This window comes from Neltuma alba, unplaced genomic scaffold (assembly GCF_004799145.2).
Source record: "Neltuma alba isolate B1F8T4 unplaced genomic scaffold, ASM479914v2 tig00010943_pilon, whole genome shotgun sequence".
In the NCBI taxonomy this organism is placed as follows: Eukaryota; Viridiplantae; Streptophyta; class Magnoliopsida; order Fabales; family Fabaceae; genus Neltuma; species Neltuma alba.
The window spans coordinates 37,868-55,224 of NW_021635716.1; the positions used below are offsets into that span (position 1 = coordinate 37,868).

Below are 17,357 nucleotides of genomic sequence, written 5' to 3' on the forward strand. Positions count from 1 at the left end.
TTTATATTTGCGTTTGTTTTTGCATTTTGTGCCAAATACTCAAACAAGACCATTGAAGATAACTATATCAAGTTCAAGATGGGATCTAGGAGGTCTTACATTTATTGATAATCATATTCAAGTTTAGTACATATGATCCATGTTACGCTGCTGAAGATTTTTGTAACATCACACAGTTCACAGACACAAATAAAACGCCTTACAGATTTTCAACTTGGCCAGTTTTTATTGGGACAAAGATTCAAGTCCTGCTAACTTGAGTTGTTCAACTAGAAAAGAGCTCCTTAAACGACATCAGAACAATTGGGCTTCTCACCTTGTGGGTCCCATCTGACCATGTCAATGATGAGGTGCATGCCGTTTGATTTTTGAAGCCCCTTTTGCTAGTAATACTAACAACGAAAGACCTCTTCTCGTTCAACGATTTGAAGGAAAGAACCTTAGGGTTTACTGTAATATTCAACCTCAAATATGCTGGTATAATGCTTGCTTTGTAGGTTGAATTGGCAAATCCAACATTTGTCACTGTCCTCTTGAACTGAACCTTGAATGGCGTAAAAGGCTTAACATTAACTCCCATTAGCGGATAATTCAGATTTTTGACCAAGTCTCTATGAGAAGATCTGGGACAACTGCTATTGTCTCCAGACATCTGCTTAACCATAGAGCTGTCATAGCCAAAATTGCACAACATTTCTACATAATCTTTCTGAGATATGTCATAAACCAACCCAGGATCACTGGCTTGTATTGGATCCACGTGCCCCGATCCATATTCAAACTCACCAATTGCATCATCAGAATAAGCTTTCTTCATAGGTCTTGCTGTTGTTAAAATGGCTGATTTGATAGCCGCTGGTGACCAATCTGGATGAAGGGTCTTCAAATATGCAGCTATTCCAGAAACATGCGGGCAAGCCATGGAAGTCCCTGACAAAAAATTGTATTTGACAGATCTGTTTTCATCTGCAAATTCTGAAACAGGTGCAACAGGTGAATATGCAGCCAAAATATCAACTCCAGGAGCACTTATATCCGGCTTTAAGATCTCTGCTACATAGAAATTTGGCCCACGTGCAGAGAAATCAATTGTTCTTGGAGCCATTTTATCTACACAAATCTCACTCCTCTTTATCTCAGCTTTTGGATCGTGGGTTGAATTTATGTAGGACACGACAATGTCGAAAGAGTCTTTGGAAATGTCTAATGAAGGTAGTGACACAACTTCTGAGACATCTTCAATTCGGAAAAGTGAAGCTGTGATGACGCCAACTATACCTTGAGACTTAGCATTAGAGTTAAACGTAAACAGAGGACGATCACGACACAGCACAATCTTCCCTTTTACCAGGTTTGTGTCAAAACAAGAACAAAATCTTTGAAAATCTTTTGCACAACTTTTTGAATCACCATTTACCTTAGCTATAGGAAACATCGTACCATTTGAACCAAAAGCATTTATGGAATTCCCAATCAGTGTGTGTCCATTCCCAAGAACAAGTTTGTCGATGATTTTACGATCTGTAGTGCTTGCTGCTACAGCTAGGATCCATGGTGCCACACTTGAAACTGAGCCAAATGAAGGACCATAGTTGCCGGCAGCTTGGACGGTGAGGATCCCTTTCTCCATAGCGTGGAAAGATCCTATGGCTATTGGATCATCGGTTAAATCCCTAGGACCTGCGCTTGATAGTGACACTGAAATGATGTGAACGCCATCTGAAATGGCGTCATCAAAAGAAGACAAGATATCTTCGTCTGGACAATTTCCTAGTTTATCACAAGCTGCATAGGTAGCTATCCTCGCAGAAGGAACTCCTCCTCTTGCTGTACCTGTCGGATTTTTCCAAGATCACACATATAAATACATATATATGAGTGTGTGTGAGAGGAATCACTCTAGCTGTATGAAGTTTGAAGTAATTTGCGGTTTTATAATCTGAATTAGTTAATACTTATACATGCACGCTTAATATTTGAGATCGGCACGTGACCATATGACTACTAGTTTGCCTCAGTGGTTCGTAGTTCACTTTCAATATACTATTTCCGACCCTAATTATAAGATCAAGTCTATAAATGATATTTTATAATTAGGAATCGAGGAAGTATTTGGTGTTAAGAATTATTTTGACTCAAAGTTATTGTATGCAAGTTTTTTAAAATAAAAATTATTCACAAAAATCTTTTTTTTTTTTTTTAAGGGAGCTCACTTTCTTTTGACATATGAAAATATGAAATACATTCAGGCCAAAACAAAAGAAAATATGAAACACATACCATTTGCTATCCCATAAAAGCTGACTCCATGAACTATGTTCCCAGCTGCTATAGAGGCAGTGTGGGTTCCATGGCCTTCTTCATCTCTGGCAGAATCACTAGTTACAGGATAGTACCGAGCTCCAACGATCTTCTTGTTGCAGGTGAAGTTCTTGCCGCCAGCACAAGTCCCTCTCCATTTCTCAGGAACACCGCCGAGACCTTCGTCGCTGAAACTCTCCGACTCCGGCCATATTCCGGTGTCTATGAGTCCGACCACAACATCACTCTCAGCTGAAGAGTTTCGCTTTATAGCCTTCTCGACGAATCCCATGAAGTCCCATGATCTTGTCGTCTGAATTCTGAGAGTTTTGCTTTCAAACACAGAGACCACCTCGTCCATGTCAGCTATCTTGTCTCTTTGATCACTGGTGAGTTTTGCAGCAAAGCCATTGAAGCTCTTACTGTAACTTCGAACCAAGCAAGAACTTGCATTGACGACAGCTCCATCAATAACTTGTTGAAGAATTGTGAGGTGGTGTGAGGTTGGAGAATAAGAAGATGATTGCTTAGGAAGTGATCCCAAGTAGACGATGTAAGTCTTCGTATCATCACATGTTACTGAGGAAATAAGTGTGAGGAATGAAAGAAGAATGAAGAACAGAGAAATGAAAGCTTTGCAATACTGCTTGTTCATTGTGAATGTGTGCGTGTTTTGAACAAGAGACCCTGCTACTGGTATATATGGTGCAAGTCGTGAGTAAAATTTTATTTTGAAGTAAAAAAGAGATACACAAAATTTTAGTTAAGGTGAGGATTTCAAATATAGATATCTATATTCTATATTTCAATGAGACTAACTATCTCTGTATATCCGAAAATATAAGAGCTAGTTGATAGTTCTAAATATAAAATTCTAATTCACTTTGTATATCAAATTTATATAATGTGATCTAAAAAATATCCTTATTAATTGTAAACTGTTTTCACATGAGTGTATGTAGTTTTAATTCTAATGTATATAATTGAATAATGGTAATTTAAAAAAGTGAACACACATTTGTTATGAATAACTAATTTAACTAATTTTTTTTATATTTTTAAATTAGTTATCTAACTCTTATATTAAGAACTAGAATCAGTATTTTGCAAGGTTTATTCATATTTATGTTTAATGAAGTTAAAGTTCTCAGTTATTTTTGTTTTCTTTGTTCTATATGAAGAATAGAAAGTCACTTGCTAAGCATCAATAGAAATTAATTTATTTTAATCTTTTACTTTTTAATTAATTTAAAGGACCAAACTTTTTTTTTTGGGGGTTTAAATAAAGAACCAAATCGAGAGTGGAAGACCATATGGGCTTGTTTGAATATATTGTTATCGTTAAAAATAACTTTTATTCTATTTGAGTTTTAAAAAAAAATTAAAGTTGGGATAAAAATTAATTAGTACAATATGATTTATTTCTATATAATTTTTTATAAGAATATTAGTATTTAGCATTTTTCATTTAGAAGTAATTTATAGATGCTTTTTTTAGTATTATTTATACAAATATTTATAATCATGGTTCGAGATAAAACTCTTCTCACACACACATATATACTTATTTTTATATTCTATAAATCATAATTAAAAATAATCTATAAGCTATTTCAAAAAAGACCTTACCATATTTGAATTCCCACGAAAGTTTACGAAGCAACATGCGGATATGAAATATGAATGTACGACAGAGGACAGCATGAGCAGTGTTGGCGGTTTTACAGGAGAGGTCCATTAATCCTCTCAAATCAGTGCCTCCATTAATGGGATTCGTTATATCATTATTGCAAGCAAATCATATACAAGTTTTAGTCCAAACATGTCACAACAGATAATATAACACTTCCTCTGCTCGTTATATTCCAAATGTAAAAATTATTTAACTAATTTAAGTATATGAAAAAGATTAGTTAAATTAATTATTATTTAAAACAAATATAATTTAATCTTCTTAAAGTTCTATTTTTTTAATCATGATTATCTTTGGATGAATTTTTTTTAACATGTGTAATCAACAAAAATACTTTGAAAAATAAATTATAAATTTGGGAGACAAATTAGCTTTTATATTAAAAACTAAATGGTATTAATTGTAGAAACTTTATGTAAGTTTGGGTTATCTTAAGACATTTTCTCCAATTGTTTAATGCCTACATACCGTGTAAAATTTTTTTAATTAAAAGATAATTTTATCCAAACTTAACTTAAGTTAGTTATTTATAATAAATATGTATTGTTTTTCCTGAAATATCCTTATTAGTCAAGTGTATTAGTTAGAAATATCATTACTACAAGGATTATTTTAAAAAAAATAGATAAATATGAAAGACAAGTGGATTAGGGTCTTATATTTAAGACCAACATATAAATCAAACAAGTTCTTATATTAATCACCGGAGATAGTATTCAAGAAAAAAATAGCAATGTGGCATATATTTTTATTATATTGAAATTTATAAGTTTTTTCTTAAATTTTTATGGTTTTTTAATACATTATTTACATATAAAAGAAAAGTATTTAGTAATATTCACCTAAATTTTGTCTATATGCAAGCATATTAATGAACCATTCACTTTTCTACGCGCTGTAAATACTCGCATTACGTTCATTCTATGTATCGGAACGACTGAAACAATAAATGAATGGTTAATTTTGTTGCTCTTCGTGACATGTTTCAACTAAATTGGAAGAACATTTTTTTTTGGTGAGTAAATTACAAGCACATTTATTATCTCTTATTTGTTAACAAATAATTTAGCCATTAAATTCAGAAAATGAATCTATAAAATGACCAACACCACTCATGCATGAATATTTACAGCCTTGATTCATGAACAAATTAGAAATATATATTTAGGTCGCTGTGCAGATCTGAAATAGTCAATAATACTAATTATTAAATATTAAATATTTATTTTTTGAGTGAAACATTGAATATTTATTAATAAAACATATTTAAAAGATATTCAATTTAACACTGAAATGGATAACCAAAAAAATTAACACTCAAATGTGTACTGTGCCGTGCCCATGTGCATGTGTATGATTGCATGTGTGAAAATAGTCTGCAGACGAGTGAAGTTATGGTGAAGTTTGCTAATTATTTATGAAAATTCTTCTCAATTATCATGCTACCTTTGCTTTTTAATATAAGAGCTGGTTTGACTTTTAATTTGATTATAAATATACGATTTTAATTTACTTCATTTCTCATACTTATCTATTTTTCCTCCTAAAATAGTCCTTGTAATAATTAGACATGTTAAAAATTTCATTAAATGATATTTTTGGCTAATACATATGATTAGCAAGGGTATTTTTAGAAAGATAATACCTATTTTGTTGCAAATAACTAACCTAACTAGTTTTTTTAAATTTACTCAAATTAGTCAATTAGTTTTTATATTAAGAATAAGATATACGTAGTATTAATTTCGAGTAGTGATTCATTATAAAATATAACTATTTTTAATCACATATAAATTTTAATTAGTTTCCGTTTTGAAGCTTTCCCCTTTCAAGGCTTCGAGCACTCTTTTTAAGATACATTACAATCTTTTTAAGCACGCCGAATAATTCATTCGGTCTCTTTTTTTTTTTTCCTTTATAAGAATGTGGTATTTTAATTATTTTGGCAGCTTGAAAAGAAAACTTGTTCAGGTGCTAAATATAAGAATTATTAGAGAGTTTTGCTTTAATCTTAAATATAAATCAAAATATCAATTAATTTTGTCTCCCAAATCTTTAATTTGCTCATCAAACTATCCCTGTTAGTTGTGCTTATTAAGAGGGTTTCTATAATGCTATAGTTTCCAATTAATTAAAGAGATATTTTAAAAAACCAACATACATTTTTTATGAATAATAAACTTAATAAATTTTCTTAATCTTTATAAATTAGTTTATCCATCTTTTATATTTAGGACAAGATAAATACAATTGGAAAAAAAAAACAAAATTTTAGACTCGTGCTCTTCGCATAGAAGTTGCCACGAACCTTAGAAACTCATACACATCTGAATATTAAGCTGCCAAAGTTTACTATTGTAGAGTATAATACAGACGCGCATACATATACGTACGTATTGCTACTCTAGTTGCTTTGAATTTATTAATTATAACAACAAAATACTGAACGCCATCACAATGATTGGACTTCTCACATTGTGGGTTCCATCTGACCAAACAAGGATGAGGAGATTGCTGTATGACTTCTCCAAAATTCAGCAACTTGCAATCCAAATTTGATATTTTTTAAAAATATAAAAGAATTCACAACTCAAAATATAATTATTTTGGTGTGAATGGATAATTTAAATTCTGTAATTTATAACAGGAATTTGATGATTTGCAATGCAATTTTGGCTATTTACATGAAATATAAAGGTATTCACAACCCCAAAATACAACTGTTGAGGTACAAATGAACAAATCAAATTTGACAATTTACAAGAAACATAAAGGAATTCACAACTCCAAAATAAAGCAAGTGTATTTTTGTCTTTTCACCCGTACGTAAAATTTTAGTCCTTAGGGGTGTAACGAGATTTCAAATATTTTGATTTTGAAGGTCAACTGGTATTGTTCAGGTTTATTGAAATTCTTCCTTGCAAGTTTCAAATTGTAGGACAAATTACGTATACAATAACCATACAGAGAAACTCACATCTGAATATTAAGCTGCCAAAGTTTATTATATATTGTAGTATAATACAAACACACATAGATACGTCTTTTCAACTCTGGTTGCTTTTATAATTTATTATAACAATAACAGACTCAAAAAAGATTCTTATAAAAGATCCTCAAAACCCATCACAATGATTGGACTTCTTACATTATGGGTTCCATCTGACCAAATCAACGACGAGGCGATTGCAGTTTGATTTGAGATTCCTTCTCCAGCAACACTAACAACAAAAGACATCTTCTCATTCAATGATTTGAACGAAAGAACTTTGGGTTCCACTGTAATATTCACCTTACCATGAGAATCTGATAAAACAACGCTTGCTTTGTAGGTTGAATTGGCAAATCCAACGTTTGTCACTGTCCTCTCAAATTCAACCTTAAATGCAGTCAAAGGCTTAATATTAACGCCAAGTATGGGATAATTCAGATTCTTGACTAACTCTCTTTGAGGAGATCTGGGACAGGTACTATTATTGTTTCCAGAAATCATCTTAATCTGTGAACTGTTATAACCAAAATTGCACAACATTTCCACATAATCTTCCTTGGATATGTCATAAACCAACCCAGGATCACTGGCTTGAACTGGATTCACATGCCCAGATCCATATTCAAACTCACCGACAGCATCCTCAGAATAAGATTTCTTCATGGGTTTTGCAGTTGTTAAAATGGCAGATTTGATAGCTGCAGGCGACCAATTTGGGTGAACAGTCTTCAAATATGCAGATATACCAGAAACATGAGGGCAAGCCATGGAAGTTCCTGTCAAAAAATTGTAATTCACAGATCTTTTGTCTTCTACAAAACTTGAAACCGATCCAACTGGTGAATATGCAGCCAAAATATCAACTCCAGGAGCACTTATATCTGGTTTTAATATCTCCGGTACCAAGTAATTTGGCCCACGTGAAGATATTTTAAATGTTCTTGGAGCATTCTCATCTTTAACAATCTCACTCCTCTTTATCTCAGCTTTCGGATCTTTAGTTGAATTGATATAAGAATCAATAATAGGTAAAGAATCTGTAGGAATGTACAATGAAGGAAGCATAACCACTGCTGAGAAATCTTCAATTGTTAAATTTGATGCTACAATGACCCCAGCCACCCCTTGAGACTTTGCAAATGTACTTTCAACTAGTTGATTGCATATAACAATCTTTCCTTTAACCAAATTTGTGTCGAAACAAAAACAATCTCTTCCAACTTCTTTGGGACAATCCTCTGAATCACCATACATCTTAGCTATAGGAAACTCTGTCCCATTTGAGTTAAAAACATTTATGGAATTCCCAACAAGTGTGGTCCCATTATTATCGCCAAGAACAAGTTTGTCGATGATTCTACGGTCTGTGCTACTTGCAGCTACAGTTAGAATCCAGGGTGCTAGGCTTACAACTGTGGAGGAGGCTGGACCGGCATTGCCGGCGGCATGGACGGTGAGGATTCCTTTCTCCATAGCATGAAAAGATCCGATGGCTATTGAATCTTGAAGAAAGTCTTCTATGAATAAGCCTCCTACTGAAGCTGAAATGATGGTTACACCATCGGAAATTGCATCATCAAAAGCAGCCAATATATCTTTGTCTTCGCAGTTTCCATTTTCGCTATCACATGCTGCATATGTAGCAATTCTCGCAAATGGAACCCCTCCTCTTGCTGTACCTGTTCACGCAGTTCACATAAAAGCTAAATTAGTTTGAATCATCAAAGAGATATCACTCTACTAGCCTAATTCTTCAATATAATACATTTTCATTCAAGAGGGGGTAAGCCTTGAAACAACTGAAAGATTATTGTTGTTATGTGACCTAGAGGTTATAGGTTCAAATTTGTAAACTGTTTCTCAATAATTTGTGCATACATCTGTTCACAAGCCTTAAAGCATCGAGACGGTTATCATCATGTGACCTGAAGGTTACAGGTTTAAATTTTGGAAACTATATATCTCTCTGTTTGCAGGGTGAGTGATGAGCAACGGTAAGGTTGTTATCATGTGACTTGGGAGTTACAAGTTCAAATTCTAAAAACTGCAATTTTGTTTGTGAGATAAGGCTGCTTATATTTGTTTGTGGGGGTGTAAGAGAGCAATGGTAAGTTTATTATCATGTAACTTGAAGATTACACGTTCAACGAATCCTAGGAGCTGCCTAGAAACTGCCTTCCTATTTGTGGGATGAGTCTGTATTTGTCCTTCTCTAATCTTGATGGGAGCCTTGGGGACCTTGTTCAGGGAATGTGGAACAAGACGGGGAAAACAGGTCCAAGAAGTACAAATTCAGCAATGGAATGAGAAAGTATATTTGAGGGGGTCATAAACTTTCGAATAGTTGATTGCGCTATGAATTTAGAACAGCAAAGTTACGATTTATAATAATATCAATTCTATATCCACACATACCATTTGCTAATCCATAAAAGCTGACACCATCAACTATGTTTCCAGCTGCTATTGAAGCAGTGTGAGTTCCATGGCCATGTTCGTCTCTGGCAGAATCACGGCGTTCAGAATAGAACCGAGCTCCGATGATCTTCTTGTTGCAGGTGAAGTTCTTCCCACCAGCACAAGTCCCTCTCCATTTCTCAGGGACATCGCTAAGACCTTCGTCGCTGAAACTCTCAGACTCCGGCCACACTCCGGTGTCTATAACTCCGACCACGACATCGCTCTCAGCCGATGAGTTTCGCTTTATAGTCTTCTCGACAAATCCCATGAAGTCCCAGGATCTTGTGGTCTGGATCCTAAGTTTTTTGCTTTCAAACACAGAGACCACCTCGTCCATCTCAGCTATCCTGTCCCTCTGATCACTAGTGAGTTTTGCAGCAAAGCCATTGAAGCTTTTCGTGTAACTCCGAATCAAGGAACTTGTGGCGTCGTTAATAGCAGTGAGGCCGCCATTAGAGACTTGTTGAAGAATGCTAAGGTGGTGTGAGGTCGGAGAGTACGAAGATAATTCCTTTGGAACTGATGAAAGCGATCCCAAGTAGATGATGTACGTTTTCGTATCACTATTTCAGAATTGTTAGCATCGCAAAGAAAGGGAATAAATGAGGATGCAAGAAGAATGACGAAGTACAGAGAAATCAAAGCAATGGAATTTTGCTTGGCCATTTTGACGTGAGTTTATGTTGGAGAATTAACAAGAGGCGCTGATACTTATAGCGTTAACATTAATTCATATGCCAAGATTATTTTCTACTTTTACACGAAAACTATTGATTGGAATTCAAAATTTAAAAAAAAAAGAGTTAATATAGTGTTAATTATAAATCTAAATCCCTGGTCACAAATTATAAATCTAAATAGTTAAATAGTTAGTTTCTCAAATTCTAAAAGAAAAATACTTTACAGGTGCAACGTTGATTTTATCTTGCTATCACAGATAAAATTATTATTTTTTGGCCAAAACAGTTAAAATTATTTGAAATCTTTATTTGAAGTACATACTATTCGCTAATGAATAACGTTCCTGTATGTTTGATATTAATATTACAGATAGATGCATGTATAAAAATTAGTCATCAAATCATTATATAAAATCCAGTACTTATTATTATTATTATTTAATAGAAAGAAAAGCATTGAATTCTAGTTAAAATCAAGCTAAATAAAAAAGAGGGAAAATGACACTTAAAGAATATGAAAATTGTATTCCAATTCAGGCACCCAAAATTTCAAAATCCATAGAAAGAAAGGGATGCCTGATTTGGGATTTTGAAATTAAAAAAAACAAAAATAACTGTTTTTTAGAAAACGTGTTGTTAATTTCAACTTGAGACCTGTTATTTCATAATCAAGACTTGTTTTTCTCAGATAGAGTGTTGTCATTTTTAATTGATTCACATATTTATGTATTAGGAAAAAAATATTGTTAATCTCAACTCAAGACTTATTATTTCACAATCAATGTCATTCCTAGATAAAATGATGCCATGACCAGTTAAAAAAACCTAGAGCATTTTTGTCATTTTTTTAATTTAAAATCCCATATCAGTCACCGCTTCTTTGCCAAATTTTTTATTTTGTTAATTGTCTTGAAGATATGTTTGCTATTGAGATTTCCTTTTTATTTTGCGTGTTAATATTTTCGAAAAGTTCTCTTTCCCATGATATATATTCACCGCATTTGATTTCCTAATAATTGATCATAATTCATAACTATACAATGATGGAGATGCACCGTATGTGATAAGAAGTGCTTTTTTAATAGCTGTAGGTTCATTCTCTGAGATTAATGGCTCCATAATCTATCATTAAAGTTGTGGGATTTTTTTCAACTCATAATTGTAAACGAATTATCCGATTTGATTCAGTGAAATTATATCATAAATGATGATATTGTTAAATTGGTAAACTTGAGATTAGGAAAACTATTAAAAATAAGATAAGTTTCTGCTGAACTATTGAAGTTTTTTTTTAAAAAAATATTTATTGCAAATTTATAAGAGTCTACCTTTGGAAACTTTTGTTGGATATAGATTTTATTTGTGAGTAATTTGTACGTATATTTTTATACATATTCTTATTTTAAACCTTGTAAGCATTGGGATTAAATTCCTGTAAGCTTATATTAGGGGTGTTTTTTTTTTGGTGTTGATTAGTCCTCTTAAGTTATTGTAATTCTGTCCATCTCTCTCTTTTTCTTTTTAAAGCCATTCTTTTTATTTTGGTCAAAAAGCCATTGTTATTTAACCCAATGCTTTCTTGTTATAGCCAGTCAACTAGAAACAAAACCTGTAACACAGACACCCTATTTTGGAATCGCGATTAAAATAACTTATAAGTACTTTTTATATAAGTCAAGACAAAACTCTTCTCCTATATTTATTTCGTACTTGATAAATTACGATTGAAAATTTGTTTACGAACCATTCTAAATGAGCCCTAATTCTTGATGATATGATCTCTAGTGTCATAAAATTCAATATATTATTGAAGAAAAGGAACCGGATTTTATTTATTTTTTAGATTCATCTTTCTAGTCTCATATATCAGAGAAGGACATACAATATTAAACGACATATCAATGAGAAAAGATTCGAGGGTCCTAAATTAAGGAGTATTGCGCGTCATTACAACAATTGGACTTCTCACAACATGGGTGCCGTCTGACCAAACCAACGATGAAGAGATTGCTTCATAATCTGAAAGTTCTTTTCCGCTAACGTTGACCACAAAAGATTTCTTCTCATTCAATGATTTGAACGACAGAACTTCAGGTTTCACTGTCAAAGTCATATTTAAACTTGCTGAAAGACTTGCTTTATACGTTGAGTTGGCAAATCCAACATTTGTCACTGTCCTTTTGAATTCAACCTTAAATGACTTCAAAGGCTCAACTTTAGCCGCCAATGAAGGATAATTCAGATTTTTCACCAAATCTCTGCTAGAAGTTCCAGGACAAGGGCTACTTTGTCCAGAAATCTGCTTAATTTGTGAAGTGTTAAACCCAAGGTTACACAGCATTGCCACGTAATCATCCTTTGATATGTCATAAATCAACCCAGGGTTACTAGCCTGTAATGGATTTAAAAGCCCTGATCCATGTTCAAACTCTCCAACGAAATCCCAATAATCAACTTTCTTCATGGGTTTGCTGTGGTTAAAATAGCAGATTTAATGGCTGCCGGTGACCAATCTGGGTGAAGAGCCTTTAAATACGCAGATATTCCAGAAACGTGAGGGCAAGCCATGGAGGTTCCTGATAGAAAAATGTATCTCACAGATCTTTTGTCTTCTGGACTGCTCGAAACTGGCCCAAACGGTGAATATGCAGCCAAAATCTCTACTCCTGGAGCACTTATATCTGGTTTCACAATCTCTGCCACTACTAAATTTGGCCCACGTGAAGAGAACGGAGCTGTTATAGGGGCGGATTTGTCTTCGGAAATCTCACTCTTCAATATCTCAGCTTTAGGGCTTCACTTGAATTTGTATAAGACACAACACTTTCAAAATCCTCGTCGGGAATTTTCAGTGAAGGTAGAGTAACCACATCAGAAAAACCAGGATATGAATAACGTGAATTTTCGATCACACCCACAATACCGAGTTCCTGAAGGTTGTCTCCTACAGCAGGCAGAGCTTGACATAACACAATCTTACCTTTGACAGTGTCTTTTTCTTCAAGACATGTAGTGTTAGCTATAGGAAACTTTGAGCCATTTGACTTAAAACCATTTATAGAGAACCCAGTTAGAATCTTGTCATTCCCAAGAACAACCTTGTCGATGATTTTGCGATCTGTGGTACTTGCACCAACGGTTAGGATCCAAGGTGCAACACTTGCAACTGTGACGATCTCAGGGCCGTTGTTGCCGGCGGAATGGACGGTGAGGATTCCACTCTTCATGGCGTGGAAAGATCCAATGGCTATTACGTCACTGAGAAAATCAAGGATGTCGGAAAGCCCTAAGGACGCTGAAATTATGTCGACGCCATCTGAAATGGCATCATCAAAAGCGGCCAAGATATCTTCTCCTTTGCAAACAAGTCCGTCAAATTCACAAGCTACATATGCAGCGATTCTTGCAGATGGAAACCCTCCTCTTGCTGTTCCTGCTCAGTTCAAAGACTCACCCCAGATTAATTATAAACTCTTCTTCGATCACATAGTTTTATAATTAAAAAGATAGAGATATGAAGTTAATTATATGTACACACACACACACACACACACCATTTGCTATTCCATAAAAGCTGACATCAGGAACTATATTCCCAGCTATTGTGGAGGCAGTGTGGGTTCCATGGCCGTTTCTGTCTCTAGCAGAATCACGATCCTTGGGATAAACCCGAGCTCCGATGATCTTGTTGTTGCAGGTGAAGTTCTTCCCCCCAGAACAAGTACCTTTCCATTTCTTAGGGACAGGGCTGAGGCCTGCGTCGCTGAAACTCTCAGATTCTGGCCATATTCCGTTGTCAATTACTCCGACTATGACATCACTTTCTGCAGATGACGAGTTTCTTTGTCTTGCCGCTTTCTCGGTGAATCCGAGGAAGTCCCATGATCTTGTTGTCTGGGTTTGATATGTTCTGCTTTCAAACACTGAGACAACCTCTTCCATCTCAGCCATCTTGTCCCTTTGATCACTGCTGAGTTTTGCTGCAAACCCGTTGAAGCTTTTAGCATAGCTTCGAATCAAGGAGTCCGTGACATCATTATTGAGGTCGTCAACGCCATTATTAGTAGCTTTTCGGAGAATACTAAGGTGGTGTGAGGTTAAGGAGGAATAAGAAGATAATTCCATAGGAAGTGATCCCAAGTAGACGATGTATGTTTTCCTATCATCACCACCACCCCGTCACTAGCACCACATCGTAATGGAATCAATGTAAGTACAAGGAGAATGAAAGAGAAACAAATGAAAGGTATGGAATTTTGCTTGTCCATTGTCGAAGGCAGTGAACGAAAGGAAGCAATTGGCAATATATATATACACGAACGCACATATATAAAGGGGAGGGTTGAAAATTTTAGAATAAATGCTAAATAGATAAACTGAACTTGGTATGAAATCTCTGAAATCAAGTACACAATTCGCCTGATGATCAACAACGTTCCTGTATGTATGTTTAATATTACAGATAGATGCATGAATAAAAATTTATTATCAAATCATGACAAGAAATCCCATAATTATTAATATTATTTAATAGAGAGAAAAGCATTGAACTCTAGCTAAAATCAACCTGAAGAGATCAAATCTTATTTATTTTGATTGTAATTATGGATGACTCAACATTATATTGAACGTATTGTGACAAGTAGGGCGTGTTAGTTTTGGAAACAATTAAACGTGGACGTTTTTGTTTCATTGACATGTAAATGACTATTTTTTTTCCCCAACAAAAAGTCAAATTACTGAAATTTTTGTCTTTTTTATTAAATCCACAACATGTAAATAGTTTTCTTGCCATTCAGTATAATTTTAAAAATCCACACGTGTTCTCGATTTTCAAGGTTAAAGTACAATTTTAACAACAAATTTTACCCTAAAGGGTATTGGGCACCATAAAGTTTATTTGAGTGCAAAAATAAAAATGAAATTGTCAAAAAAGGACATTTGGCACTACACTATTAACGTCAGTAGTTTACTGTTAAAAGGAACCAATAAAATCAGTTTTAAAATATATTTTTAACAACAAAGTTTACATTAAAGGGAACTAGCACCATGAAGTTCCTTGGGTGCAAAAATATGCACGAACTTTCTAAAAGGAAAAAAAATAACAAAATTCTTCAACTCCCATAAACATCTATTAATTTTTTTTTTTAGTCCCACCAAATGTCATATTTTCTCTTCACCAATTTTCACTTCTAAGTCAATTCATCTTTCTCCATAATAGTCAACACGCATATTATCATGTCGTTTTCTCAACCTCCAAGTCTTTTATATGTATTTACACATAATAACGACGTCTTTCCTTCTAAGATATGAGGTTCATTGCTTGCATTCAAATACCATCTCCAATCCTTAATATAGGATGCATTGGATTAATTTGAGAAGGTTAAAAAATTAAATAAATTACTTTAAAATATTATATTTATCACTTTTTTCCAAATTAATTTACTTAGCTTATGAACTAATATATAATCTAATGATGCATATAAATATTTTAGAGTGATCATATACTCTATGCTATATTTAAGTATTTGTTTTACTTTTTAACCCCCCCAAAAAAAAAAATGTCCATTATATTAAGGAGAAGAGGAAGTAGGGATGAGTTGAGAGAAAATGTGATATTTAGCAGGACCTATAAAAATAAAATCAAGGGACATTTATGGGAATTAGAGAATTTTGTTATTTTTTTCTTTTAAAAAGTTCATGTATATTTTTTGCACCCTTGTAAACTTCATAGTGCCTAATACCCCTTGATATAAACTTTGTTGTTAAAAATACACACTAAAACTAACTTCATGGACCCCTCTAATGGTAAACTAAACTAACAGACGTAATGGCATGGTGCCAGGTGCCTCCTTTTAACAACTTCACAATATTTTTGCATCCAAGTAAACTTTATGGTGCCCAGTGCCTCTTAGTGTAAACTTTGTTTGTTAAAATTGTACCTTAACCTTTTTTTTACTATGACTTAGAGTATGCTTAAGTCACTTTCGACTTGAGACTAATCTTTATGGGGTTAGGAATGTTAAGGTTAAAGTCCTCCCAATAAGTGCGTTTCCTAATATTCGAACTTATATTCTCCTCTTTATGCAGATGAGGCCGCTTATCATATCAACCAATAATTTGTTGGTACACGTCTTCTTGATTTGATTGAAAGCAAGCATTTAAAGGATATAAATAAAGGAACAATTACAATGAGATCCCAAAAAAAGAAAATAAAAAAATATATATGCGGCTCCTTATAGTTTCATTCAATTTTGAATCACGTTCTAAACTTTTTTTTTAAATTAAAATTTATTTTTTACACACAGTTAAAGCCATCTATCCTTAAACAAGTGGAAGTTATAACACCGTTTACTCTGGGTGAGGTGGCAGATGATTATCCACATGTGGCTTCTCACTAGGCCACGACTGGACTCCTCTAAGGCTAGGCTGGCATATGTTGAGTTAAGCAAGGGGTTCGAGTTCAACACGGAGGAGGTTCTTCAAGCGGGAAAATGAAGAGAAGGTCTCCGAGCAACGTCATGTAGGGTGGGTTCTTCAAGTCTTCGAGCTCGAACATGCTCTCACCTTCTCATATCATTGTTGCGGCTCTATTTGCTTGGTTCTCCAACGCTCAAACTAGAGTTGGTCGAATCTTCTTCGTCCACTACAACTCTTTCATCAACTACTCCTTGAATGATCAAATTATTGATGGCTTATTCTACAAAAGCAACTGGTCTGACAAACTAAGCCATGCCTCACTCTGCTGGTATATGCTGCTGGCTAATTGCATTGAGTTGAGAAATATACAAGGCAATATTAATCATCAATCAATGGCGTGGTATTTAATTAACATAATAATGCACCATTTCATGGTATCTATTCTTTAAATATCACTTGACTGAATTGTTTTAGGGTCTTCTATTAAATTAGTGTTCCTTGTCATCATATGATGAACAAGACAATGGGATTCATAATCATAAAACCTCAAACTTTTCAAGATCGCACATCAAATGATGGGATTCAAAAAAAAGAAAGAAGGTCAGATTCTGTTATTCAGAATTGGTCCTGCTTTTGCTTGTTCACTCCTCACAGATGGTCCGGTCTTGGCTAGCTCAATCGTTCTTCCTGGTGTTTGCTTGTTCATCTTCTTCTTCCTGCTTTCTTTCTTTTCTATTCTATGATAGCAAGAGGAGGAGTTCAGTCACAGCCTAATTGGATAACTTACATATATCCACCTAGCTAGGCATAG

General features: G+C 34.1%; 2 protein-coding genes and 1 pseudogene across 2 annotated transcripts; all 3 read right to left on the bottom strand.

The window, feature by feature from the left end:
* Positions 1 to 265: 265 nt before the first annotated feature.
* LOC114760173 (subtilisin-like protease SBT4.3) lies at positions 266 to 2,956 on the bottom strand. The gene is made up of 2 exons (XM_028949440.1): positions 2,281 to 2,956; positions 266 to 1,833 (listed from the first exon to the last, which is right to left on the bottom strand). The coding sequence occupies exons 1-2, from the start codon at positions 2,954 to 2,956 to the stop codon at positions 266 to 268; spliced, it is 2,244 nt and encodes a 747-aa protein (XP_028805273.1).
* Positions 2,957 to 7,097: 4,141 nt separating this feature from the next.
* LOC114760174 (subtilisin-like protease SBT4.3) lies at positions 7,098 to 10,112 on the bottom strand. Its single transcript, XM_028949441.1, is given in 4 exon segments — positions 7,098 to 8,023; positions 8,234 to 8,665; positions 9,402 to 10,011; positions 10,014 to 10,112. Coding segments are annotated over 4 exon segments (2,067 nt in total).
* Positions 10,113 to 12,053: 1,941 nt separating this feature from the next.
* On the bottom strand, positions 12,054 to 14,285 carry LOC114760175 (subtilisin-like protease SBT4.3; annotated as a pseudogene).
* Positions 14,286 to 17,357: the final 3,072 nt, after the last annotated feature.